Raw genomic sequence first — 18,570 nt, 5'->3', positions numbered from 1 at the left:
AGAAAGGCTGAAAAAAGTGCTCACGGTATTTCAATGCATTTTTTCATCTAGAAACCATGTTTCATATTTTTTACTGATTTTTGTTGCCAAACTCAGTAATATTTCTGATCACCAAATTTTACAGTAATACTGTATGATGATTTGTATGTCTTGCTTTTTAACCACAATGAAAAATATTGTAACTTTTTTTTAAGAAAATACACTCCGACAACTATTTACCCAATTCCTTTTTTTTCTTTCTATTATTTAAGCAGTATAGATGAGCCCATGATTTAATGGCCAAATTGAGCAGCTAAATAAACTAGAGTATCTCATTTAACCTTTGTTTACCTTGAAAGGGCACAATGTCCTAATTGCACGTTGTTTACATTAGAATGTTTGACATAAGATCATTCCGATTTCACTTATTAGTCACGGGGTCCACGGTTCACGTGGTATTTGTCGTCAGAAGGGTTAATCTAAGATTCAACATGACACATTAACCCTTCCTCTAGTTGGCACGTCATGTAAAATGTAAGTTATTGTCTTAAGTGGCAAATTTATCGGGCAATTGTCAACAGTTCATTTATTTGGTCAAGATACTTGTTTTCTTGTGTGGTATGAGCGAATGCAAAAAAAAAAAATTATAAAAAAAAAAATATATATATATATATATTACACGACGAGTAAGTAATGCCATCGTATCCATTCGAAACAATTTCCGTTAGCAAAGGATTAAAAACGAAAAAAAAAAAAAAAAAATGTGCGCATATTGTATGATGGGTCGGTTTTTGTACAAGAATCGGTTCACTGTTCTGAACTCACTTTCGGACAATTTAAACTCCCTGACAAGTTGCATTTTATTAAGACGTGTTTGTTTTTCAAATGAGTGATTTAAATGATTTTAGTATTATTTATTGTAAATGTAAATTATGTTTAGGCTCTAAATTAGTTTTATTATGCTTTTGACAAACTACCAGGACAGATTATTACAAATAATTACAAACGCCATTAGTATTAATAATAAATAAACTGTGGGAAAAAGTAAGAAAACGCATTTGTTTGTTTGTTTGTTTACACAATAATGTTTACCGTTATTACCCAGTTTATATGTAATACATGAATGGGTAATAATGTAAATAAATTCCGTCTTGAATGTGACGTCATAGTTGTCTCCGCGTGCCGCGTGCCCTCCACTGCACGCCCCTCAGTGGATGAAGCTGATTGGATGGAGGCTGGACACCCGAACGACAGCAAACTGGAAGTATCCTCCATTTTATCCCCTTTTACTGGGTTATTTAAACCTGTCTGTCCACATGCGTGTTATTTTCGTTCTGCTTTCTTGACTATAAACAAAGCTGTTTGAGTTTCGTAAGATCCAGACAGCAGGAAACATCTAGATCTCAAGTCAAATTTTGGTGTGTGTTAAGCAGACCTTTTTGTGCCTTCATCCTCCAATCAGTAGGGCGCGAGAACAAGTAAGGTGTTGTTGGGACAAGTTCGGCACGAGAGCACACGCGAAAGGACAATATTTCACATGCCGTGGCGTGACGCCTACGATTAATCAGCTTTGAGTTTAATCCGAGCCCAATATAATTCATTTTTAGTGTAAACGGAAAACATGGTGACCCTGGCAGCAATCGTAGCGCCTCTCGGTCGGCAGATCCACAGACATTTGGTGAAACATGTCAGAAGCCAGCGCTGGATACCTGCTCGGGCATGTAACTTGTCTGTTTGCTCCAGCAAATTAGCTCTCAGTCAAGGTTAGTACATATTTGCAATACTTTTTATTGTTATTATTATTTTGATTTGTGTCATGGTAAAAATCCCACCACCTTGTTTTGGGTAACGTTAGTGGTATTTTTTTTGTTGGACTATTTGTGCACTGTTTTCACCACTAGGGTTTAAAACAGATTTTGTAATGTCCTTTATAACTTGGTTTATGGTTCTGCAGTCACAATGTGTATGTTTATTGTCAGCGAAAACGCCTTCGTGAAGGACTTCCGGGTTTTGAGTGAAATGGAATGTTTACATGAAACACGGCGGGAAATGATCATTGCATTGATTGTTTCAGTGCAGCTGCAGTAGTTTATCGTGTTTTGGTGGTAAATGAACCTTAATTCATTATGGCATGTATGGTAACCCCATTCGTTTACTTATGTTTTACATGATTCAGATGTCACTGTTTTTCCACAAGCCCCGCCCATAAGAGATATGGGGCATGTTTATATCTGCAGAACACTTCATTGAAAACAGCCCTGAAGATGCAACGTGAGTCACATGAGAAGGAATTGGTTTCATTTAAAGATTTTGTTTTTCTACGTAAGAGCTTTTTAAAATAAATAAACTGAGTTGTATCACTTTTTAGTAAGAGTATGTTATTCATTTATTTGTTATCAGCTACTGATAAGCTAAAAAATAAAACTTTAAACAGGGTAAAAAATAGGGCTCTTTTTCATGCATTTTCCATACATTTTCAGGAGATGCTTGAGTAAATGTTCAATGCCAATCAAATATATATATATATATTTTTTTAATGTAATTTTTGCAAGAATGAGTTGAGAATGAGGAAAAACTAGGTTGTAAACTTAGGCTAAACTGAGGTGTCACTCAGTGGGGGTAGTTATTTATAATATATCATACATATAACAATGTCATATTCTTGAATATTAATACAACTGATATTTGTACTATTTACCATATGATTAGTAGCACCTTCTAGCAGTCATTTGCATTGTATAGACCTTATCTTATCTAAACCAGATTGGTTTATCAACAATCAAAGCCACTCTTTCCCGGTTATAATTGTTTACATATTTAAAGCCACATACAAGTAAAGAACAGTTGAGGTTAAATAAGTAAAGGTTACACACAACTAACCTAGTTGTTAAATGTGGTCTGTCAACTATGGTTTTGGGAAAGAAAATAAGAGAGTTAACATTCCCAATCAAGTTTATTACAAAAGTTCATTTTAATTTACATTTAATCAAAGACTAAGCTTAAATGAGTATGTCTTTTGATATTTTATAATAGAGTTGTAGCTTAAACCCATGCTGTGTTTGCTTTCCATAAAATGGGTCGGCACTGTTGTAATCCGTCTTTGCTGGACCACTTAAATGACTGACAGGAATTATAGTAAAGGCCATTTTAATCTCATGAAAGGCAGTTGGTCAAATTCTCCGGCTGCTTTAAATCCTCTCCTTTTATAGAATCTGGAGCATGTGACCACAATCTAAGCAGTTATTGTGTAAGCTTCTCGTTGTATGAGATTTTACATGTTTGCTCAAGGATCGCCTAAAATATTCCCCAAGGGAATGTCTATTCATAAAGGTGGCATAAAACTACGCTGACTGTCTTCCTGTTGAAATCTACAGTCAGTTTTTCCCTGACATTCCTCCACGTGAGTTTTTTTTTTTTTTTTTGAATCATCAAGTCACAGAAGGAAGCATATTTTCTTCTCGACTTTCACTTCTCTAACAAGTTCCAGAAGAACGGCTCGTCTGCTTTTTGTCCTGCTTTGGGTTTCTTTTCGCTGCTTTTTTTTCCTGTTTTGGATTTTAAGCATTTCATTTCAGAACAAATGTGTAACGCAATGCATGAGGCTGCACTTTGTGCCATAAAATGTAGGTGTTCTATCTCTCTGTTTGTCTAGTATGTATTCTGTATGTTTTGATAAGGCATGTTTGTGTCTTGATGTTTTTGACGTTTTTAGTAAAACCTGACATACAGTTTCTAAAATGTGTTGTGCTCTTTTTAGGCTATTTAGAATTTTGCCTACGTAGACATCATTTCGAAGCACCACGCTTGCATTTGCACATTTTCGATGACCAAAATGCTGCCTAGATCACTAGTTGTCCTGACCAGTCCTTCTCTTCCCAGTGCATCCGATGTGGCAGGAGCCGCTCGCCGTTCCCGGAGGAGATCGCCAGTCACCAGTTGACATTGTGGTGCGTGAAAGCATCTTTGATCCGCAGCTCAGACCCCTGAAGGTGCAGTATGACCCGAGAACCTGCCAGCAGATCTGGAATAATGGGTACTCTTTTCTGGTCGAGTATGACGACACCACTGACAAATCCAGTAAGCTATCTTTATTTTCTGTACTACAGTTACTATAATAAAACTATGTTGACTTGGAATTGGTAATTACTGTCTTTTAATAAAATAAAAAAATATAAAAATGACACAAACTGAATGGAAAGCTTGATCCCATATTAATTTATTCAGATTTTACAGTAGTAAAACAATTTCCAGTGTGACTCGGTTTATTTGTGTTAACAAGAACACAGAAAAGCATGTTGTTTTAATTGTATTATTGTCTAACAGTTGTGGCTGAAAAGAACAAATGAACGGTTCTGTGGTGTGAGGAAAAACTGTGAACTGAAATGAACCTCTTTTAGCTCTGAAAGGAGGACCACTGGAGGATCAGTTCAGATTATGCCAGTTTCATTTTCACTGGGGGGAGAACAACACCTGGGGCTCTGAACACTCCATAGACCGCCGCCTTTACCCTGCTGAGGTACCTTTATGTACGATTTTATTATATTTTTAACAATGAAAAACACAATCACTCCATTACTTAGTCATCTTTTTGTGCCGTCTGTTATTTTTTTTATTATAAGGAAGTATTTCTCTCTTGCGACACAGAGTTTCTCTGTAATAGAGGGTGGAAACTTTACTGGCGGAACGCATCGCTATTTCTCTTGTGGGATCGTCACATCAATGAATAGCTTGTTTGCACATGACATCACTTCAATGTGTTCCTGTGTTGTGAAATGAAGATGGGGGCAGGAAGTGATTTTCTACATAGGAACCACTATCACAAACTCAAAAAAGCAGATGTTTTGCATCATTTCTTAAATTGCTTAAATTGCTCAAACCACAAGGAGCTTTTATCATGTAACAAAAGTTGTTGTTCATAATGGTTGGAAAAAAGCAAGAAATTTGAAAACCGGTGTGTGCATATGGTTAATATAAGATATATTATGATATTAATGATATATTACGATTAATGGCTGACCCATTTATTTTGTTTGTAAAAATGTTTTGCAGTTTTTCAGATATCGCATCGGGTGATTAGTTTTCCTGTTTGGCTGATGTGTTTGAAGCATGACTTTTATTTTATTGATGAACATACACAGTGCTCACATTCATTGTTTGCTGGCGTTGTTTAGCAGTTCTGTCTAATACAGATTAGAAGTCTGTCTAATAATCACATAGAACTGTAAAATAAAGGAATTAAAATGTATGAAAAGAAATGTTAACCATTGCTTTTATATTATTAGTAATAGAAAGGCAAACAGTATAATACTTTCTCAGTTTTTTGAGGTTTTTACAGACCCAAAGAATCATCTCCTGAGCCACTGCACAAAGGAACACAATGTAACCAACACAAGAAATCAGTGCAAATAGTTTTAAAGTTCAAATAGTTTTCAGTCAGTATGTGAGGATCACTGCTGCATGCTTAAGATCTTTAAATCACTCATTAGGTTTTGTAAAAATGAGCAAGTCTGCATTTGTTAGGAGGATGACAAGACCTCTCTTCACTGATGACGTCCTGGGCTGTTTAGTGCATTTTCATTTAAAAATGCAAAGCTTGGACGGAATCATCATTTCTATTCACTTTCTCTATTCACTTGCTGCGGCCCAATGTGCCTACTTATACTACGTCCTTAAAGTATGTACTTTTTTAGGTGAAGAAAAAGTACACCTGTTAAGTGTGTAGTAGAAGAGTAGGCAAGCTTTGGGACATACTATAATGTCATATACAGTTGCGTCTTTAACGGACTGCTCTGTCGCATAGTTACACGCACCCACCCTGTCACTGTAAAAGAAAAAGTTTAAGACCCAAAGTCTAAAAGGGTATTAAGATATCTTTAATACTACAGGCGTGCAGACTTTGGAGAAAAAAAAAAAACTTGAAAAGTTCTTTCTTCAAAAAAAAATAATAATAAAAAAAAAATGGACAATCAATTTGAGCCAAGATTTGTCTGTGTGTGTGTGTGTGTGTGTGGGTGTGTAACAGCTCAGGTCGCGGTCCTGTAAATGTTTCCTTTATTGCGTAAAGTGCTTTTATTCCCATCTCCTTGGTTGAATCTTATCGTACCAGAATTAATGGAGTTCTGTCCATTTGTGCGGATGTTGGTTAAAACCATTGCGGCACATCAAAAACACAAAACCCAACTTTGTTCAACTGCAGGATTGTGTAACAGGATGAACTACTGTAGTAACCTGAACCAAATGAAAGGCATTATGGGAAATGTGCCCATTAATTTAATTCACAATGGCATGGGTGTGTATCTGTTCTGTTTCCTCACAGCTCCATCTTGTTCACTGGAACTCTGACAAGTACAGTTTGTTTGAGGAGTCTGTTATTGAGGAGAATGGACTAGCTGTGATTGCAGTCTTTCTGAAGGTACTGATGTAATTATTATCTAACATCTTTAAGCTTAGTAGACTTTGAAAAAACAAATACAATTTTAATTTTAACATTACATTTGCTATTATATAGATTGGAAAGAGACACGAGGGTCTGCAGAAACTGGTAGATGCCTTGCCTGCAGTCAGGCACAAGGTAAGGCATTAAACATGTTTTGTACACATTGAGCTTTGACAGTTTTGCGTGTTATAAACTGAGACTAAGAACCTCAGAGCATTAAGCTTTGGAAACAGTGGGATCCGGGATAAACTTGTTGCATACATTTTGTTTAACAACTTCACAGTGTGTAATATCCTCATCCTTTTCCACCCAGGATAGCGTGGTAGAGTTCACCAAGTTCGATCCTGCTTGTCTCCTCCCAGAAAACATCAATGACTATTGGACATACGCAGGCTCTCTGACCACTCCTCCTCTTACTGAGGCGGTGACATGGATTGTGATGAAACAGCACATTGAAGTCAGTCATGATCAGGTAGGAGGCTGATCTGTTTGGGGAATGTAAGACATGAAATTACAGGGTATTTGCTCTCATTCTAAATAACTTTATTTGAATGTGTCCCCTTTTTTAACATTCTCTATCATTCTTTTTTTAATCTTTTTTTCAGTTAGCAGTGTTTCGAAGCTTGCTGTTCACATCGGCAGAGGAACAGTTGCAGAGAAGTATGGTCAACAACTTCCGTGTTCAGCAGGCTTTGAAAGGACGGACTGTCCGCTCGTCTTTTACCCCCTTCCTCCAAAATGCTGCTCCCCCAGTGATGTAGCAACAAAACTCAGTGACCTAATTCACATCTTAACCTCCAAAACAAGCACAACCTCATCAGTCACTTTATATTACGGAGAGCTGATATCCATAAGGACTTAACTGAATTTGGTCAAATGTTTTCATCATTTCCAACCAGGCATTTTGGGATAGATTGGAGAGATTTTGTTGAAAGAGATTAACAAAGATATAGTTTAGTTATTAAAAGGCCTGTTTACCCTCTGACAAAAGGTTCATGCAATTCATCGTCATTTCGCTGTGTTTGTAAAGTACTGAAATTAATGCTAGAATTCAGGTACTTCTAATTTCGGTAGGAAACACATTTTCTCTCAATTTAGTGGCAAAGGGTGTGACAAACAGCTTCCTCTTGTGAATAAAGGACAGAATACTAATGGGGATGGTGGGTGGTTGGACTGGGGGGTATTCGGTAGTTTTAGTTTAGAGGTTCACTTAACCTTGTTTGCTGCGAGGGAATTTATTGTATGCATGAAACTGCACAATGTCTTTCATTTTTGGTTGGTTTTTAAATGTTAAAAAAATTCACGTAATTTCAGTACAGAGACAGTTTTAAATATTTTAAGGCTACATTTAAATATTGCAGTATAAATAAGACTAGAAATATAGTCTTCATGAAAGGTGCACTAGATATTTAGAGGTGTGAAAGGAAGATTAGATTAATGCGCACAAATGTTTAGTGAAGATGCATTACTGTACTTGCAGTGTACATCAGATTGGTATAGAATAAGTCATCATCCCTAGTGCCTTTTCATTGCCTTTTCAGTCTGATCAACTACAATCAAGTGGTGGCCATAATTGCCTTCTGGCAAAACGTGTGCCTTCAGTACAGATCTCTCACAGTTTTTCTCGCTATCATCGATTAAGCTTGTGATTGCAACTGTTGCAACTGTGGATATTTAAAATATATATAGTGTTGGTGACTTAAAAAAAAAAAAAAAAAAAAAAAAAACAGAGAAACTCGTGTTTAGTCTCTATGTCTTGTCAAATGTATTTGGGAACACCTGGATGTTTCTTTCCATTCTATGTCATAAAATACATTGTTTCTCCACTAGAGGCGTACATGAGACTAGATGCATTGTAGAAAAGAGACCTACACTAAGACCAATTGATTATTATAGTTCAATTTTGGTGTATTCCTTTTTCCTTTAAACATGATGTAAATGGCAATTAGAATAGAACTGTTAAAATGGGACACTAAGATTGTTTGTAACGACCAGGACCTCTGGAATGCATCTGCAAATGAATTGTGCATTTACATCATGGCGAGGTTTTTGCATTGATGATAATATTTACAAGAACATCAATGTTTAGTTGGTCCAAGGAGGTGCAGAAACTGCAGCGGTTCAACATGAGGCTTTATAACTGCCAAGAGGCGCTGGTCTCTTTGTGATGGCTGAATAACAATGTTCTTGTATAAACTGTCCCTGAAGTGGCCTCTCATTTGAATGGGCCACCTGGTTTTCTCCCTGTTGGGTCCATGGTTGGAATTCAGAGTGATACTAACTAGACTGAAAAGCTGGATTTGCACTGTACAAACAATAGGTTACAGGGAGACCAGGATCCATTCCCTACACCAACCCAAGTCTTCAGCTACTGTCAGTGTAGTGAACATTCCTTCACATCAGGAACCACGTTCTTTCATTGAAGCAGAGTTCAGTAGTGTGTGAAAATGAATTATGTAGTGTATGATTATATGTAGTGTAACTTTTTGCTGTAATGGGTTGGCATGAGGGATATGGATTTGTATCCACCCCCCTCTCCCCCCCCACACTTGTGGTAGGTGTTGCCTTTGTTTTGTACTTTTTAAGTAGGTTGAGTCCTTCCACTTTTAAGGAAAATCAATAATCAGTTTAACACGAAGAATATATTTGTTTTATAGGCAGCCCCTTCCTTCACTTATCATCTTAAGTCATTCTCATAACTGTCACTTATGCTGCCTATAATAAATTTTATCATGCAAATGTATGCAAACCTTTCACATAATTTCTTTGTTGTGTGTAAATGTTGTAAATGTTCTTAATTCGTTTCATGGGATATTGTAGGATTGTAGGTTTCTTTTTCTTTTTTTAACCATTTGTGGTTGATTTAGTTTCGTTTTACTTTGGGGTGGACACAAGCATGTGCCCTAGGTATATAAGCAGCAAGAGGGTGGTGCCGGAGGTTTATGGAGGCCCCATCCCAGCAAGTGTTGTTTCACCAGGTGCTGGTTAGGTCCGGCTCAGCTGCAATAAAAAAATGCATGTTTTGGCGGACTTAGTTAAGGGGGAGCCTACAGATCCAGGGGTGAACATCAACAACTGCACAATGTAACTACTCATTCATGCTGTCTGACATGTGTATTAACATTTTAATGTGTAAAAAACTTAAATAAAAATATCTTTGATGGGTGACTGTGAAATTACTCTTTTACTGTATATTTATTGAAGTTAAATGTAACAGTTTTAAGTGCAGAATTGCATTGTGAAGTTAAAGTTTAAAAAAGACTTTAGGGAATGACTTTTTTATTTTACATTCTTGCAAATATTAACAGGTTAGGGTTGTTGCACCGTTATCTTGTCAAAGATGTTTTGAGTACTCATTTTTAATAATGATGGCCATCTATTACTATTCTCTAAGAGTAAAGAAGATTCCAGGCAATAAACCTGAAACAATGAGCAAGTTTAACATCAGTACGCCCTATACAGCACCTTAAAATACAAGAGACGGAGAACAAGGCCAGGGTGTAGGTGTTTGGAAAGGCTGGGGAACCTGGATTGAGTTTTGTCTCCAACTTGGTTTAAAAAGATTCCATTCCATGGTTGTTGTTCTTGGCTTAATGAATTATAAAAATGGGATGAGACACCAGGTTTTTGCGTATCCTGAACACAGCATGGTTTCCCATCATTGTGTGAGCATTTGAGAACATTCTCTCTTAGCTCAACAGGAAAAACAAGCTAGGTGAGCTGATTAAAATGCAGTAGATCAAGACTTCTTTGAAAAACCCTGGAGATGGTTGCAGTTGTGAATGATCAATACAAAGTCATGCAACTGTGGAGTATCTCGAGAGATGGTGGACGCTGTTGTCTTCTGAGCTCTCTTTTTGCTGCATCTGTATGATGATAAGGCATCACTAATTGAATAGAAGTCAGATGAAAGCTGCTAATATCAGGCTCATTCCCCTACTATGGTTTTGCTCTACAATGTTTCTTAAGATTGTTTTTAGACAACGAAAATTCCATTCAATCCTATTTGCTTTCTATAAACAGGAACCTATAGCTTAAAGATGTTCCTCAGAATCCAGTCCAGCTGCTTTCCTCTTTAGATCAAACAATTGTTGTAGATCAAACAATTGTTGGTTGAATTGAAAAAAAAAGTACATTAAATCTTTGCCAAAACCTGACATGCCCTCCAAAGTTTCATTTACTTAGGAAAGCTGATTGATACCTACTTTTAATGATGACCAGACTTTGTGGTGCAAGGGAACTGAGACACCCACACGCCTCTCTCCTGTTGAGAAAGAAAACTGAACTCTTAAATATTCAGGGCAAAACACAGCAGCAACAACATGACTTATGAAATAAAAAGACATCTGCTGTCTCATTATCTTTAATCTGAGCAAACATACACCATACATGTGCAAAGCAATGAAAGTGGCAGCAACGATTTTTTTTTTTTTTTTTTGTAAAACATGCCTTGATAATAACCTTTAAATTAAACACAACCCTAGGTCATGGAGTTTGTAAGTTAGTATAACACACTTCCCCCCTGCAGATTATACTCTCCAGGTCTTCAGAGATTGATACCTTGTAGGCATATGACATGTAAGTCTTCCTCTTTGAAACACAAAAGCTTTTGGATGAAATTTAAGTTGTTGTTTTGTTTAATCTGAGAACCAATATCTTTAAAGCCCACAGGGAATGTGACATTTGTGATGTTTCAAGGGTCTTTACCTGAACACAGGAAATTATCAGGGATGACTTTGTTATTTTTAATATGTTTCTTCAGACATTTTGATCAAAGGAATTTGAGTCTAAAGAATTTTCAAGAGCTGAAACGACAAGTTATGGTAATTGACGTCTAGCCAAGGATTATAGTCTGAATATCTAAAACAGAAAATTTAAGACTAATTAGAAAAACTAATCATCTAGAGGGGTTTCCAAACCATGGTGGAACTGCAGGGGGTTTGTAAGATTGTGCTAAAAAGCTAAAAAATGTGTATTAAAAATGTGGAAAATTAAATCAACTAAAATATTCCTGTACTTTAGCAAATAATGTAAAAAAAAACTAATAAACAAATAATAATAAATGTATTTAATCCTTTTAGTATATTTTAGTAATGCTTGCTTTCTATAGCAATCAAAGTATAGTTTTTCATACTATTTAAAATACTTTTATTAACAGAAATAATTGACCATATTGATGCCATATATGTAGCCCTACACTGTAGAAATCTGTGCAATTTACAGTAAAAATGGCTGCTGTCATTGCCAGAACTTTATCGGAAAAATGGAGGTTTTAGCTTTTAAGAATTAAACAGTTTATATATATATAACACACACACACACACACACATACACTCACCTAAAGGATTATTAGGAACACCATACTAATACTGTGTTTGACCCCCTTTCGCCTTCAGAACTGCCTTAATTCTACGTGGCATTGATTCAACAAGGTGCTGAAAGCATTCTTTAGAAATGTTGGCCCATATTGATAGGATAGCATCTTGCAGTTGATGGAGATTTGTGGGATGCACATCCAGGGCACGAAGCTCCCATTCCACCACATCCCAAAGATGCTCTATTGGGTTGAGATCTGGTGACTGTGGGGGCCATTTTAGTACAGTGAACTCATTGTCATGTTCAAGAAACCAATTTGGAATGATTCAAGCTTTGTGACATGGTGCATTATCCTGCTGGAAGTAGCCATCAGAGGATGGGTACATGGTGGTCATAAAGGGATGGACATGGTCAGAAACAATGCTCGGGTATTCTATGGCATTTAAACGATGCCCAATTGGCACTAAGGGTCCTAAAGTGTGCCAAGAAAACATCCCCCACACCATTACACCACCAGCCTGCACAGTGGTAACAAGGCATGATGGATCCATGTTCTTATTCTGTTTACACCAAATTCTGAGTCTACCATCTGAATGTCTCAACAGAAATCAATACTCATCAGACCAGGCAACATTTTTTCAGTCTTCAACTGTCCAATTTTGGTGAGCTTGTGCAAATTGTAGCCTCTTTTTCCTATTTGTAGTGAAGATGAGTGGTACCCGGTGGGGTCTTTTGCTGTTGTAGTCCATCCGCCTCAAGGTTGTGCGTGTTGTGTCTTCACAAATGCTTTCCTGCATACCTAGGTTGTAATGAGTGGTTATTTCAGTCAAAGTTGCTCTTCTATCAGCTTGAATCAGTCGGCCCATTCTCCTCTTTTTAAACCCTAGAAATGGTTGTGCGTGAAAATCCCAGTAACTGAGCAGATTGTGAAATACTCAGACCGGCCCGTCTGGCGCCAACAACCATGCCACGCTCAAAATTGCTTAAATCATCTTTCTTTCCCATTCTGACATTAATAATAATAATAATTCATTACATTTATATAGCGCTTTTCTAGGCACTCAAAGCGCTTACATTGGCAGGGGGTATCTCCTCATCCACCACCAGTGTGCAGCATCCACCTGGTTGATGCGATAGCAGCCATAGTGCGCCAGAACACCCACCACACACCAGCTTACTGGTGGAGGGGAGACAGAGTGATGAAGCCAATCAGTAGATATGGGGATTGTTAGGAGGCCATGATGGTCCGAGGCCAATGGGCAAATTTTTAGCCAGGATGCCGAGGTCACACCTCTACTCTTTTCGAAAGACATCGTGTGATTTTTACAGACCACTGACCATTCAGTTCGGAGTTCAGGAGATTGTCTTGAGCAGGACCACACCCCTAAATGCATTGAAGCGACTGCCATGTGATTGGTTGATTATAATTACACTAATGAGAAATTGAACAGGTGTTCCTAATAATCCTTTAAGTGAGTGTATATATATATATATTTAAATGAGCAGCATAAGCCATATAATGAATGAAAGGTTATCACAAGTTGCTTTCCAAAGGGGGTGAGGAAAAATTATAGAAGTGCGCTGTGTCATGTACACAAATACAAAACACCATGGTAACACACAACACTAATATGATGCAATAAATATTAATTTACCAACAGGATGTAGTATAAAACCACAACAGATAAGAAAAATCCTAGAAGAAACAAATTTGAAGTGTAACAAAGAGAATTCTGGGCATATCAGTTTATGGTTTTTCACTGTAGCCTACACTATAAGATAAGATTTTTATATTTTGCTTAGATTTTTTAAATTTTACATAGTAAGAGAACTTAACGTTATTGACAGGATTTTAGTAGCATTTTTAAAGTCTTTAGCGCTAAAATTACGCTCCTTTTTACAGTGAATTCAAATAAATTATTATATTTATTTATATGTTATGATGTGATTTGAACTCTCAAGAAGTACTTATGGGTTCAACTGAACAGTTAGGAAAATATGAAGGTAATTTAATGCCAAATCAATTTAGCCTACATACGCAGGTTAAGAGTTGTGGAAGTGTACATAAAACGTCTCCGGTTACTCACGTAACCTTAGTTCCCTGAGAGGAGGGAACGAGACATTACGTATGGGGAAATCCATTTCCTCTAAATTATGAAGTCTGATTGAATAACTCTTTTGCTTGCAAATAGCCAATGGCGCCCTCGCCCTCACCTGATTGGCTGACAGCCATCAATATAGGTGACAGCGGGCGCCAAAAACCTCAGAATCTTCGACTGAACGAGAGTTATGAGGCTGGAAGGTTTTCCACACGGCAGGTTACGTAATGTCTCGTTCCCTTCTCTCAGGGAACTAAGGTTACGTGAGTAACCGGAGACGTTCCCTTATCAAGTCGGTCTCTCGACATTAGGTATGGGGAACAATAAAACCCCCACCATGTGGGAAATACTGTCCGGCCCAGCTCACATCGAGCCACAGAAGAGCTTACACTAGTTCTTACAGCGCATTAGCTCTAGGTCGGGTACCGGACCTGGTTGAAACACCTTTTGGCACAGAGCCAAATCAGCTCTTACACCATCGTAACCCAGTGCACCCAGATAAGCAACACTGGTGTGATATGGGGAAAATGCAGCAATATGTTGGTGCTTGGGAATACACTGCCGGCTTATAATGCGGGCATAATAAAGGGGCCACACTAGATAGTGAATGAATACCTTAACCGCAGCTATTACTAAAATAACTGACGCTGTCTTTATGACCTGGTCGAAACCATGGCTAGTGCACACGCCAGGCAAGGCGTGCCATAGCCTAGTCCAATGACTGCTCAACTCCCTCCTACTGCACTGACAGAACATGTGATGCGAACGAGGGAATGTCCAAATTATAGAATCTCGCATACGTGTTGAGAGACGACCAGCCCACTGCGAAACAAATGTCCTGAATAGACATGCCTCTCGCCCAACCCCATGATGACGCCAAACTCCTTGTGGAGTGGGCGTGCACCCCGATTGGGCAGGTGGTTCCCAGGGAAGCATAAGCTAGTCGCACAGCCTCCACTATCCAGTGTGATAACCTCTGCTTCTGCAGCACGCTGCCCTTCTTGGCACCCCCGTAGCAGACGAAAAGCTGCTCTGAAGTTCGCAACTGGCTAGTTCTGTTCACATAAGCACGCAGGGCACGCACGGGGCACAAAGCGCACTTCTGAGACACTGAATTACTGTCCTCCTTGGGGGAAAATGCTTGAATTGTAACTATCTGAGCTCTGAACGGCGTTGAGAGTACTTTAGGCGAATAGCCGCGTTTGGGTAAAAGTCTGACCATACAATCGTCCGGTCCAAACTGCATACACGCGCTGTTCACTGACAGGGCATGCAAGTCTCCCACTCGTTTCTCGCAAGCTAGCGCGAGCAGTAGCGTCGTCTTAAATGAGAGCACTTTAAGGTCACTAAACTCACCTGGTTCAAAAGGTGGGTCGGACAGCGCACTAAGCACTAATGACAGGTCCCAGACCGGCATCTGACGAAGGCGGGGTGGATTAAGCCGCCTAGCTCCCCGAAGAAAACTCGTTATCAGGGGGTGCCTCCCCACTGAATGGCTGTCTAGCAAGTCACGAAAAACAGCGATAGCGGCCACGTAGACTTTCACTGTAGATGGGGTACTGCCAGCATCCAGACGTTCCTGTAGGAAGGTCAGAATAATGGAGATATCGCAACTGCTGGGGTCCTCATTTTTGTCAACACACCAGTTAGCAAATACTTTCCACTTCAGAGTGTATAAACACCTCGTCGAAGGGGCTCTAGCCTCTGCTATTGTCTGCAGCACTCGCTGATATACTCCACGCTGATCTGCCACACATGCAGGTCCCAAAGCTCTGGATTGGGGTGCCATATGGTGCCCCTCGCCCGGGATAAGAGGTCCCTTCTCGGCGGGATCCACCACTGGGGAAGCCATGACATGTTCACCAGTTCCGGGAACCACGGCTGGTTGGGCCATTTGGGTGCTACCAGGATCAACGCACATCTCTCCTCCCTGATCTTTTGCAGCACCAGCGGCATTAACTTGACTGGGGGAAAACCATACTTCCGTCCCTTGGGCCAGACGTCTCCCCCCAGGGGGGATGCTGTCAGCGAGAAGTACAGAGGGCAGAGGTCGATCTCCGCTTTGCCAAACATATTCCAGATCATATTTATCGTTTGCGGATGGAGCCTCCATTCTCCGTGTACAATGCCGTCCCTGGACAGCATATCGGCGCCGCAATTCAAACTGCCTGGTACGTGCACTGCTCGAATCGACAGAAGTACCCTGTCCATCCATAACAGCAGCTGTCTCGCTAATCCCTGCAGGGATCACGAACGTAAACCTCCCTGGCGATTGATGTACGCCACCACCGCCGTGTTGTCCGTTCTGATGAGAACATGAAGGTGTTTCACAAACGGAAGGAAACTCTGCAGCGCTAGATGAACCGCTTCCATCTCCAAGCAGTTTATATGCCAGCGCATCTGGTCCCCTGTCCACATACCGAATGCTGGTCTGCCATCGCATAGGGCTCCCCAGTCTGATAGTGAAGCATATGTGGTGACCACTACACGTCTGACCACTCTGCCCATAGCAGCACCCTGCTCGAATATGGTCGTGCCGAACCAAGGCGTCAGAGTCTCCTGACATGAACGCGTTGTGATAAGGCGTTCCGTTCCTGCTCTCCACGCCCGCGGCTTCACTCGGCTCTGTAACCAGTGTTGAAGTGGTCTCATGTGCAACAAGCCCAGTCTGCAGACGGAGGCTGCAGCCGCCATCAGACCGAGCAGCCTCTGAAATGTTCTTAAGGGGATAGCTTTGCCTTGAACGAAGAGGGCTTGTGTATTGTGAATCGACTGGATTCTCGGTTCTGACAGCTTCGCGATCATAGTGCGCGAGTCCAGTATCATACCCAGGAATGTGATATATTGGAACGGCTGCAGCATGCTCTTCTGAATGTTCACAGACAGCCCCAAACCTGTCAGATGGGCGAGGAGTCTGTGTTCGTGTTCCTCGAGAGCGCTTCTCGACCTTGCGATGACTAACCAGTCGTCAAGATAATTCAGTATGCGCATTCCACTGAGCTTCAGATGACTCAATACAGATGGTATTAATGCATGCTGCGGCGGGGGCTGCGCGCCAGCCACCGGGGAAGCATTGACCGCTATATGAATGGCAGGTGACTCGTCCGCGGCTTCTTGCACGGGAGCATACAAAGCCACCTCCTCGGGTTTCCCCGAGCTTCCGCTTTGCGAAACGTCTCTCGGGGGAGAGGCTTCGCTTATGTAGCGGGTAATAGTAGGGGGAAGAAGAAAGCTCTTTTGCTGAGGCATGTAATGCATGTTTATTGAAACAGAACACAGCGGTTTCATTCTCACAACCAGGGACCCCAGGAGCCGAGTTTGGAAGACCTGCAGGATTGCCATTGTGTGGAGGGCAGATGCTGCATGTCCAGCCGATATGTACGCCTTCTCTGCAATGTGAGCAGTAGCTCGACATGGCCTAGAAGGCAAAGAGGCCGTTTTCCAGCCGGGAGAAGACGCCAGGTGGGCTGCGATAGCATCCTTGACGGGAGGCGGTTGCGCGTATCCCAATTTCTCCGCCCCTTCCACCGTCGTCAGCAGCTGGGTCCCCTGTGCATGAGCTCGGGCTGAGTAAGGGGAGCGCCATGACGGGTGAGTTCCTCGTGGACCTCAGAGAAAAAAGGCGCGGGTCTCTGCGGGGCTTCAGCCTGGCGGCGCGCGCCGAGGAAGGAACCGTCCATCCATCTCTTAGACGGCAGCTCCTTGGGGTCTGTCCACTCCAATTCCATATCTGCCACCGCCTCCGTGAGGATCGCCATAAGCTCGGCATCCAGCGAGGTGGGGGCGGCTTCAGACGGGGCCTCGGACCACGCTCCCGGGTCAGAGGCATTAGTAGACAGAATCCGTCGACGGAGCTCTCTGCAGTCTCCCGGTTCACGACTCGACGGCGGCGGACGGGGGAGAGGCAGGAGATACAGGGCCACCGTTGCGGGTAACGGCCAGCCTTGCACAAAGGATCTTGATGGGAAGCTCCTCACAGGCACGACATCCCGAACCTTCGAATGCCGCCTCTGCGTGAGCCCGACCCAGGCACAGCACACACTGCTCGTGTGCATCCGGGAAATCAATAGGCCCACCTCACATGCGGCAAAGAGACATTATAAGAGTAAAATCACCAGAACGTGAGAGGGGATAATTTTCCACAATTTTCCTACATTGATGGCTGTCAGCCAATCAGGTGAGGGCGAGGGCGCCATTGGCTATTTGCAAGCAAAAGAGTTATTCAATCAGACTTCATAATTTCAAGGAAATGGATTTCCCCATACGTAATGTCGAGAGACCGACTCGATAAGGGAACTGTACGTGTAAATTAAACTTTCATGCGCAATATAAGCTTTGTGAAGGTGTAAATCAAGTTTCAGGCGTAAGAAAAAAATGATTTGCAGCATGTTACTGTTACTCATAAGTGTAATTCAAGTATTGTGAAACTGCAGCTTCATGCTAAAGCAAAATAAATATGATCTGCATTCTTCTGACTTCCATTTTTCTGCGCTTCCACTTTTGGCACGTTGTTTTCGCTAAAATATGGTCAAAAGTACTGCAAGTCTGTGAACAGTGATTTGCAAATGAAAACAACAGTTTAATGAACTGTAGTTAAACAGATCGACTGCATAAAACCATAAAAAAAAAAAAAAAAAAAAAATATATATATATATATATATATATATATATATATATATATATATATATATATATATATATATATATATATATATATATATAAATGCATTGAAAAAAAAA

General features: G+C 40.5%; 1 protein-coding gene and 1 long non-coding RNA gene across 3 annotated transcripts; both read left to right on the top strand.

The window, feature by feature from the left end:
* Positions 1-1,227: 1,227 nt before the first annotated feature.
* LOC132133147 (carbonic anhydrase 5B, mitochondrial-like) lies at positions 1,228-7,409 on the top strand. 2 transcript variants are annotated; one of them, XM_059545884.1, is made up of 7 exons: positions 1,228-1,742; positions 3,859-4,056; positions 4,377-4,495; positions 6,296-6,391; positions 6,488-6,550; positions 6,729-6,887; positions 7,021-7,409. In XM_059545884.1, the coding sequence occupies exons 1-7, from the start codon at positions 1,601-1,603 to the stop codon at positions 7,174-7,176; spliced, it is 933 nt and encodes a 310-aa protein (XP_059401867.1). In that variant the 5' UTR covers positions 1,228-1,600; the 3' UTR covers positions 7,177-7,409. The 2 variants fall into 2 exon arrangements, with proteins under 2 accessions (XP_059401867.1, XP_059401868.1); XM_059545885.1 differs by lacking the exon at positions 1,228-1,742 and adding an exon at positions 2,683-3,602.
* Positions 4,505-5,893, top strand: LOC132133148 (uncharacterized). Its single transcript, XR_009429134.1, has 3 exons — positions 4,505-4,900; positions 5,151-5,415; positions 5,446-5,893. It is a non-coding gene; the product is annotated as an uncharacterized LOC132133148 (long non-coding RNA).
* Positions 7,410-18,570: the final 11,161 nt, after the last annotated feature.

Source organism: Carassius carassius, chromosome 50 (assembly GCF_963082965.1).
Source record: "Carassius carassius chromosome 50, fCarCar2.1, whole genome shotgun sequence".
NCBI lineage: Eukaryota > Metazoa > Chordata > Actinopteri > Cypriniformes > Cyprinidae > Carassius > Carassius carassius.
Note: the sequence above shows the minus strand (reverse complement) of the source record. Positions and strands in the feature narration are given on the sequence as shown.

What these genes read in the sequence shown, in the direction of transcription:
- LOC132133147 (XM_059545884.1), top strand. Translation starts at nt 1,601, where the DNA reads ATGGTGACCCTGGCAGCAATCGTAGCGCCTCTCGGTCGGCAGATCCAC. An exon ending in TGATTGCAGTCTTTCTGAAG is followed by an intron (nt 6,392 to 6,487) that starts GTACTGATGTAA and finishes GCTATTATATAG; the next exon opens with ATTGGAAAGAGACACGAGGG. An exon ending in TGCCTGCAGTCAGGCACAAG is followed by an intron (nt 6,551 to 6,728) that starts GTAAGGCATTAA and finishes TTTTCCACCCAG; the next exon opens with GATAGCGTGGTAGAGTTCAC.